At 47.2% G+C, this 9,815-nt stretch overlaps 2 protein-coding genes across 2 annotated transcripts in view; both read right to left on the reverse strand.

Moving 5' to 3' along the window:
- LOC111816497 overlaps positions 1-3,175 on the reverse strand; it is a 35,236-nt gene extending 32,061 nt beyond the window's left edge. Inside the window, exons 1-2 of the mRNA XM_023714129.1 lie at positions 2,418-3,175; positions 2,150-2,251 (exon numbers count right to left, since the gene is read on the reverse strand). Of these exons, the coding sequence (XP_023569897.1) occupies positions 2,150-2,251; positions 2,418-2,954 (639 nt within the window). The 5' untranslated portion in view covers positions 2,955-3,175. The remainder of the gene's footprint in view (positions 1-2,149; positions 2,252-2,417) is intronic.
- Positions 3,176-4,113: 938 nt separating this feature from the next.
- Prpsap1 (phosphoribosyl pyrophosphate synthetase associated protein 1) overlaps positions 4,114-9,815 on the reverse strand; it is a 36,852-nt gene continuing 31,150 nt past the window's right edge. The window contains exons 7-9 of the mRNA XM_004630128.2: positions 6,442-6,512; positions 5,512-5,658; positions 4,114-4,857 (exon numbers count right to left, since the gene is read on the reverse strand). Coding sequence (XP_004630185.2) covers positions 4,699-4,857; positions 5,512-5,658; positions 6,442-6,512 — 377 coding nt within the window. The 3' untranslated portion in view covers positions 4,114-4,698. The remainder of the gene's footprint in view (positions 4,858-5,511; positions 5,659-6,441; positions 6,513-9,815) is intronic.

A 9,815-nucleotide genomic window follows, 5' to 3' on the forward strand; every position in this document is an offset into this window, starting at 1 on the left:
CGGAAACCAGAGGCCAGCGGAGTCTGTCCCCTGCCTGCTGTGTCCTGTGTCCATCAGGATATTGCCCTACGGTGGTCAACTCCGCATCCTAACCCTCTCCTTGTAGACAGGGCTGTTGCCTTCAAAGCCTACTACCCGATTTGTATTATTTTTGATTGGTACTAGGGCGTGAACGGCCTCACGCCACTAGGCAAGTTCACCCTGTTTTTTCCTTCATTCCAAGACAAGTTCTCACTAAGTTGCACGAGGCTGGCATTGTACTTGTGATCTTCATGCTCAGCCTCCAGAGTAGACGGGATCACAGGCACGAACCACCACACTTGGTCTCTTCTTTTTTCTTTCTTTTTGTTATTATTTTGTTATTATTTATTATTTGTTTGTTTTGTAGTACTGGGAATTGAGTGCATGGTCTTTGTACTGAGCTATATCTCCACGCCAGGATGAACCCCCAGGCAGAGGGATTACAGGCATGCGCTGCGAGCACGCGGTTCCCCTACCCTTCCTCTTCTCCTGCCCCTCCTCCTCCTCCTCCCTTCTTTTCATGTGTGGGATTGAACTCAGGGTTTCACACTAGCCACATTCCCCATTCTTTTCAAATTTTATTTTTATTTATTTTGGTACCAGGAATCAAACTCAGGACTTGCACTTGCCAGTCAGGTGCTTGTGCCACTGAGCTATATCCCCAGCCCCTTATTTTTTATTTTAGGACAGTTTTACTAAATTACCCAGGCTTGGCTTGAATTTAAAATCTTTCTATTTTAGCCTCTCAGAGTCTAGGTTTCCTTAACTCATTTTGCGGTTTTTTGGTTTTTTTAAAAATGTATTTAGTACAGGGTCTACAGTATCTCACTACACAGATCAGATTCGTAGGGATTCTCCTGTTTTCAGCCTTCCAAACACTGGTATTATAGGGGCAGGCCACCACGCCCAGTCTCAATCGCCATCTCAGTGTACCCCAGAGGCAGGGCCAGTATGGCATACCAGGAATCAAATCGAACTCCGGTCCCTGCGTCTACCTAAGAAGGCACTTTAATCCCTTAAACTATCTGGCCAGCCTTCATTTTTTGTTGTTGTTTTGGTTTTTGAGACAGGCTCCCGCCCTGCTGTTCAGGCTGGCCTTGAACTCACTTTGTAGCCCAGGCTGGTCTCAAACTTGGCAGCAATCCTTGTGCCTCAGCCTACTGAGTGCTGGGATTACAGGCATGCACCACCACACCGGCTTTTCTCCTCTTAACTCTTTAATTAATTTTTTGAGACAGGGGTTCATTGTGTAGTTCAGGCTGACCAAGACTTACTATATAGCCTAGACTGGCCTTAAATTTGCAGCAATCCTCCTGTCTCAGCCTTGTGAAATGTTGGGATTACAATCATATGCCACTATGCAGGCCTGCTGCTGCTTTTTTTTTTTTTTTTTTTAAATTTTTATTTTAGGGAAGGGTCTGCAGGGTGTTCAGGGTCTCACTACTAGATTGGACTCAGAGTGATTCGCCTGTTTATAGCCTCCCAAGAGCTGGGCTTAGAGGCGCGCACCACCACGATCTCGCCCATTCTTAATTGCCATGTCAGCGAGCCGGGGGAACGAGGCCCGCACAAACCCCTGGTCCCTGCACCCAAGCAGGCCCACTTTATTTTTTTTATTTTTTATTTTTAATTTTTATTTATGTGTGTGTGTGTGTGTGGCCAGCTCAGCCCACCAGGGGGCGGGGCTGGCTGGCATGTGGTGCTGGGGGTTTGAACCGCGGTCCCTGTGCTTTGCTAAGCTTGTTCCAAGTAGGCGCTTTAGACCACTGAGCCATCTCACCAGCCCAAGCAGGCCCACTTTAATTCGCTGAGCTATTTGGCCAGCCCTGTAGGGCTTCTTCTTCTTTTTTTTCCTTCAGAATCGGGAAATGAACTCAGGCCCTTGCGCTTGCCAGTAAAGCACTTACTCTACTGAGCCATCTCCCCTGCCCCAGAACCATTTCCCCCGGCCCCTGGGCTTCTTTTTAAAGAGGAATTAACTTTAAGAATATTCTGAGGTGTGGCTGGCTCATCTGTGAGTTAGCTTAGGTTCTTGGGTGTCTGATAAGTGGTGGGGGAGCACTGGAAAAGGGGCAAGGGGGGAGGGGCATGTGAAGTTTCTTACTCCAGAGATCAGATCCTTGGGTACCGTATCCTCGGGTACCAGAACCTGTGGTTTTAACGCCTGTGCTTTTGTGTGGGCTTCTTTCAAGCTTTTCACATCTTCCATATCCTGGAGCACGTCCACGGGCTGCAAGGCAGAGCAAGGCTGCACGGAACCAGGCATAGGATGCCTGGCCCACTTCTTTCGGGGCTCAGCCTCTCCAGGCCACTGCAGCAGCTCAAGGCTTAGCTCCTGCCAGGACCGGAGAGGCAGTGGGCCTGCGGGTCTCCCTCCCACATCTTGGGGTGCTGACCTTCTTTACGTCCTCCTGCACCTTAATCAATCTTATCTGAGTCTCCTCTGTGTCTGGCATGGCCGTGTCCTTTTCCTCCAGGGCCGTGGAGGACTCCAAGTCGAACTCCATGGGCTGCGAGGTGATGTGCTGCACGTGGGTGACGATGACCTGCACCTGGCTGTCCACAGCCTTGAGCTGCTTGGTGAGGTCCTGCACCTGCCCGCCCAGGTCCTTCACCTGGATCTCCAAGCTCTGGGATGACCTGCTGGCAGCCCTGCGCTTCTCTTTGCTCGGCTGTAACTGCGGTGTGCTGAGAAGCCCGCTGTACGAGGCTCGGAGCGGCTCCACTGAGCGGAAGGACTCGATCGAGTGGCCTCCCTCGGGCGACAGGGTCTGGATGTCGATGAGTGTCTCTTGGAGGTTGAGGTTTTTGAGGATGGCCACAATGAGAGTATGCAGGGCTGTGAAGTTGACGGCGCCCACCTCTGGGGTGCCAATGGCCAGGTCAGCGAGCTCCCTAAGGGAGACCCTGTTGACCGGCGTCACGGGTGGCATCACGAGCTCTGTTGGGAGAGGTACACCTCACTCCTGCTCGTGCTTCTGGGTCTTTTGAGGACTCTTCGAGGTTACCGGGCTTCCTCGCCCCACCCCTAGCTGCAGAGCGACAGTCACAGGACTGAACCTGGCACCTCAGAACTGGCTGCCTGGTATCTGCGCCTCGCGCCAGGACAGGGTCCGCCGGGCCTTCCCGTAGGCCTCCGCCCCGCCCCTGACGCCAACTCACGCCACAGAACGTTTGGGACTGGGAGGTCCCACGTCACAGGACTGTAAGAATGTGGCTCCACCTAGAACTGAGAACTCTCCTGCAGCAGAACAAAGGCGAAACTCAGCCCAGGGGTCTCAGGAATCCTTGACCGCACTAATCCCCCCCTCCCCAAGACTGCCCTGAGGGTGGGGCTGGCATGGCATGTGGTGCTGGGGACCGTTCCTTGACCAGCCTAAGCAGGCACTTTAGACCGCTGAACCATCTCACTGGCCCACGCCACTAATTTTTGTTTTGAAAACATTCCCACAGGTGGTGTGGGGCGTCTGCATTAGGAGCACATCAGCCTGTGGGGCACTCTTTAAGTCACCGAGGAAGGTCCACAGTCACCCACTCGTGAGGGGCCACTACAGAACGATTTAAGGGATACTGTGGCCACCATCCTTGTACCATCAGCTCCACTGTTGTCCCATTCAGCAGGGCCATAACATCTGAGGGAAGCGGGCCTGGAAAAATGGCCCCTTGAGGACAGTTCCCATACCAGGTTTAGTCAAGGCAGGGAACTTGGACAAGATGATCCACGATGCAGGTGGCTCCAATCAGCCACCGGAAGACAGACTTTCCTGTGCCACCCAAACCCACTTTATCCCAAAACACTCATCTGAGTGCCACCGTCACAGCTCTTTATTAAGCAGCACTAGAGGCCCAGGGCCCTGGACTTCCCATACCAGATCCCAGCAGAAAACATGTAAATAAAACAAGTGCTTCCATGAGATGAAGCCATTCAAAGGAAACCCACGACTGCACACGTAGCAGAAAGGGCTGTGGTAGATCCTTGCTTTCTGCTCACCATAAACCTTGGCAGCCCTTTTTCTGGCTACTATCTTTTGCATTGTGTGGGCAGAGGTTAGTCCATCTGCCTAGCAGGGATTCTGCAATGTAGTAGAGACCAGGGAGACAATAAATTCTTTTATTTGCAACTACAGTGACACAGATACCCAAGGATGGCCTGCAGTGTGATAACCCTGGGAGAAACAAAAAATATAATGCTTTGCTGTTCCATGGCAGTAGGCTTGGCAGTTTCTGAAAGAAAAATAGGCTTTGCTACAAAAAACTTAGGTGAACTTAACTAGGTAGAGGACAACTGGACAGAAAGTGGCAGGGGCACTCTGCTCCCCAGCGAAGTTCAACACCACACCTGCATTCTCGGGAGCGGAAACAGACGAACACACAGAGATAACACTTTATCTGCTTTTAACTCCTCTTCAATGTAACAACTTTCCCAGGCTTTCCAGGAGAGTATCTGTAACTTCTGCAGAGGCTGCGATGGGAGACATTTAAGGCCATGTTGTTTATCACTAGCTTGGTCTTTTTTACTATCTGAACGTCCCCTCTACTGAAGCTTGGCAAGAAAAATACCTAGCTCCTCACTATTTCCATTCCATCCCTGAAAACAAACACTGTGTGTGTGTGACTGAGGGCACGCTCTGTACATGTTTCGCTCCTGCTCCTTCAGGGCGCTAGCGTGACAGCCACTTAGTCATCCACTGTGATGTTTCGGAAAAGGTAAGCCATGGACTCTCCATTGTGGATTCTCCGGATTGCTTCAGAAAGAATCAAACTGATATCCACAGTCTTTATCTTGGGACACTGCAGCTTCTGGATCTCATGAGGGACAGTATTCGTCACCACGACCTAATCATACAGCAACAGAACATAAATTGCTATTAATGTCTACCTTTAATTGGCTACTCAGAATACCACATCTAGCATTTGTACTCACAGACCAAGTTCTAAATTGTGAAACTCTTTTCCATTTAGTGAAGCTTTATAAATGACACTGGCTTTACACAGGAGAAAGGTTACATGATCCAGAACACAAGTTCTAGATATGTCATGTCTACATGAAAGAATATAGTGAATGCCAGCACTTTCCAAATTTTTCCATTACCAGTAAAGAATTCAAGTCCCTTACACTACTACAGCACCAAATGAAAGTACTGAAGCCAACTGTTATGTATTTCTGGCCTGGACTTGAATGTATGATCCTCCTGGCTCACAGTGCTGGGAAGACAGATATGCATCACCACAATGGGCTAAGCAATTTATTTTTTTATTTTTAATATTTATTTATTTATTTATTTATTTATTTATTTATTTATTTATTTTTGCAGAACCGGGGATTGAACTCAGGCCCTTGTCCTTGCCAGGGAAGCACTTATCCTACTGAGCCATCTCCCCGGCCCCTGGGCTAAGCAATTTAATACTAAGTCATTTTATTATTCATAAAAACCACAGCAACAAAGGTTTACTCAGACCCAACGCTCAGCCCCGGGGAAGGAGACAGACCTCATCAATGGAGGATTCCTCAATCAGGCGGGGGGCCTCAGCAGACAGGATGCCGTGAGTGGCCATAACATAGATCTTGTAAGCACCCCTCTCTTTTAGGATCTCCGCAGCAGCAACAAAACTCTCAACATCATCAATAATGTCATCCTGCAAGAAGACAATTAGTAGAAGCAGGCACCTCTACCCCACACTACGAAGACACACTCTGCTCTTTGCTGCACTGTTTCTGAGGGTTTCTGATGGGGAGTCTGAGCACAGGCCTAGGTCAAAGACTGAATGTCCAGAGACGGCAAGAGAAGTGCCTCGACGGTACCTGGTGTTTGGTAGAAAGGGCGGTGGAGCCTCTCGGTCACGTGTGTGACCTGACAGCTTGAGCAGAGGACTGCCAAGGCTTGCTTCCTTCTTTCAAATTCCTGATTCATCACAGAGACAGTGTCCCATTTATTTTTTTCCAAGAGAAAGTGGCATGAGAGGAAAATAGAAGTAAAATGAGCAACTGTAAATGACCAGTGACCCTCTAGCCAGGAAAGGCACTTGGAGATGGGTGCCGATATGTCAAAATCCAAAGTGAGGCTTCCCTGGAACATCTGTTCTCCCTGGTGCAATGGAACAGCCAGTGCATGTCATGGTCCTGAAGCTGCAGAAAGACTGCGAGCTGGTCTGAGGGAACCCAGAATCCATGAGATGATGTCATGCGACTGAATCTTTCGGGGGGTGGTGTACAGTGCTTTTTAGATTTGTAGTTACACTTTAATCCTTATTCATTTAGGTGTAAGTTTCTACTACTTTTCCTAAAGGAGCTTTGGTGAGAAAGGGTAGATGATGGCTCCAGTGAAATCTATCACCACCACAGGGAACACAACCCCAAGGCAGTCAACAGAACCCGCGGTGTCATCTCTGTGCAGGAAGGGCAACGACGCATCTCCATACCACTATGATTGCGATGCGTCCTCCCACATCTCCAACTACGGTTATTGGTGGCTTCTCTTTGGCCATCATCACTAGCAAAATAAGACAAATCACAAGACCTCAGTTAGTCATGCGGCACTAGGTGAACATGATCACAACTTCATTCCCTCAAGTGGGAGCCGAGCCGCAGCACAGAACAGTAACAAGGCATGCAGGTTCCCCTGTGAGCCTGAGGTCTCTGCGAAGGGAGACGCCAAGAGCAGTGCTGACTCGCAGAGGCTGAAGGTAGGCCACTCCAAGGGGTGACCAAAAAATAGAGTGAATGTGAAAAATTACAGCAAGGTACACTGCCAAGAACACTGAGCTAAGTGTGTTGAACATGAGGGCGGGTATTTTGAGGACTAACAGGAATGTGTCTTTTTTTTTTTTTTTTTTAAATATTTATTTTTATTTATTACATTTATTTATTGTGTGTGTGTGTGTGTGTGTGTGTGGCCAGCTCAACCCACCAGGGGGCGGGGCTGGCTGGCATGTGGTGCTGGGGGATCGAACCGAGGTCCCTGTGCTTTGCCAAGCTTGTTTCAAGTAGGTGCTTTAGACCACTGAGCCATCTCTCCAGCCCAGGAATGTGTCTTTTATTGTAATAAATGTTTTAATTTACACACACACACACACACACACACACACACATACACACACATTTTTTTTAGGCAGAGTCTCTCTATGGAGCTCAGGTTGGCCATGAACTGACAGTGATTCTCCTGCCTCAGCCTCTCAAGTTCTGGGATTACAGGTGCATGCCACCACCCTCCACCTATTCACAACACATTTGATCATGCTTCTTATGTAACTATCCTTAAACTTTTTTACCTTTAAACTTTCTAGTAACTATAGTAAAAACAGGTGAACTTGATAGATTTTACCTAATATATCCAAAACTTTATCAATTCAACATATAATCAATATGCATATTTATATTTTTACATGCCAGTCTTCAGTTGGGATGTGTTTTATTTTTTATTTATTTATTTGGCAGAACCGGGAATTGAACTCAGGCCCTTGCGTTTGCAGGGTAGCGCTTATTCCACTGAGCCATCTCCCCGGTCCCTTGGGATGTGTTTTAAACATCCAGCTCTTCTCAGCTGAGACCAGTCACATTTCAAGAGTTCAACAGCTATGCATGACTGATGGTCCACCAGCATGCACAGTGCAGGGAGAGAGGTACAGAGGATGTATAATCTCACAACACAAGCAGCACTTGACATCACTCAGAATTTTTTTTTTTTTTTTTTTTGACAGAACTGGGGACTGAACTCAGGCCCTTGTGCTTGCCAGGCAAGCACTTATCTACTGAGCTATCTCCCCAGCCCCCTGTGCTATCTCCCCAGACCCCCTGACATCACTCAGAACCAAGGCCGACTCTCATTGGGCTGAAGAGCAAAGGCAGCCTGGGCAAGAGGCAGCTGACTTCACTCTTTCTGAGAAGCAAGACTTTGCAAGGATAGCCTGATTGTCAGATGACTGCAGAACGAACATAGCTGGGCTCTTGAAACCAGGAGCCTCAAGACAGTAAAAGTAACTGCAAGTCTACCATCTTTTCCTCAGTTAACTGGTCCTTAAAGTACAGGGTTCTTGGAGGGAGGAAGGGAGAGGAAGGAGAAGTAAACAGAATTTTTTTTTTTTTTTGCAGTACTGGGGATTGAACTCAGGACCCTGCAACACTTGCTAGTCAAGCGCTTATTCTACTGAGCTATCTCCCTGTTCCTAGAATTAAGCTGTGTTATACCCTCATACCAGCTCCCCATGATGACTGTAATAATTGTGTACTATATACATATATAACATCAATAAACATATTAACATATTAATAAACATATATTAATAAAAATTAAAAAGTAGAGGAGTCTTATCTCACTGCAAAATCAATAAAAAGGGTTGGGGATGTAGCTTAGTGATAGAGGGCTTGCCTAGAGGGCTTGCCTGGCACGTACAAGGCCCTGGGTTCCATTTCCAGCACCAAAACAACAAAGGCTAGTAAGCTGAGAGTGCAAGAATACTTCAGAAGAAAAAGCTGGACATTTTACTCTTCTCAAAGCTTTATATTACTTTGAAATATTCATTAACTAATAGTAGGGAAGAGAGAAGAATAAAATTCAGGGTAATCACATAATTTAGCGACTAACAATCAATTCTAGCTGACTCTCACCTATAGGCATGGGGTACTGCAAAGTGCTAGTGTTCTTTCTATACAACAGCCAATTAGCTTCACTAAAATTCAGCACTACCTGGCATGGTGGTGCATGCCTGTAATGCCAGCACTTGAGAGGCTGAGGCAGAGGGATTGCTGTGAGTTCTAGACTAGCTGGGGCTACACAGTGAGTTCAAGGTTACCTTGAACTACAGAGTAGACCCTGTCTCCAAAAAAAAAAAAAAAAAAAAAAAAAATCAGCACTATCTGGAATAAGTACTGGAAAATTTTAATAGGTAAGTCCCAGAAACACAGCCAGTCAAAAATGTTCTGTAGGGGCTGGTGAGATGGCTCAGTGGTCTAAAGCACCTACTTAGAACAAGTTAAGCTAAGCAAAGCACAGGGACCGCGGTTCAATCCCCAGCACCACATGCCAGCCAGGCCCGCCCCCTGGTGGGCTGAGCTGGCCACACACACACTAAATAAACAAATAAATAAAAATGTTCTGTAGAATTAACACTAGGACCAATTTCCTTGGGTTCTATCTTTAAATTACACCCTCTGGGTAAGTGGTTATACTGACCTCACCCATTCTTACAGAAAAGTCAATAGCCCTCATCAAAGATCAACAGCTCTAATTCAGTAGAGAAAATATCCATATTTTCATGTTTCTTTTTCTACAACTCTACCTCTTCCAAAACTATTATTGAGCTGAGACAAAAACCAAAGCCTGGCTATAAGAGAGGCCTAACGAGGCTAAAGAGGAAGTCTTTCTCCCTGTGTACTCATTGTCGTGCAAATCTGGCCTTAGGATTGGGATAAAATTGAACACATAATTTGGTGGCTCCTAAAAACAGAAATAGCCTTTATTATAGGGTACAGAGAAATAATGAATACCTCAAGCCAAAAAATGCCAACCATTCCTAATGGCGAACCCAGAAAATAAAGCCTTCTAAATTCTAATTTTCCACAGAAGTACTGTATGTCTGTGATAAGGGCTGAAGACACAGAAGACTGACCCCGTGTTTAAGATTCTGCCCTTCATCTCCATTTTATCAAAACAGCAAACAAGGGCTGGAGAGATGGCTCAGTGGTCTAAAGCACCTACTTGGAACAAGCTTAGCAAAAGCATCAGGGACCGCGGTTCAATCCCCCAGCGCCACATGCCAGCCGGCCCTGCCCCCTGGTGGGCTGAGCTGGCCTCTCT

This window comes from Octodon degus, unplaced genomic scaffold (genome assembly GCF_000260255.1).
Source record: "Octodon degus isolate 3935 unplaced genomic scaffold, OctDeg1.0 scaffold00033, whole genome shotgun sequence".
NCBI lineage: Eukaryota > Metazoa > Chordata > Mammalia > Rodentia > Octodontidae > Octodon > Octodon degus.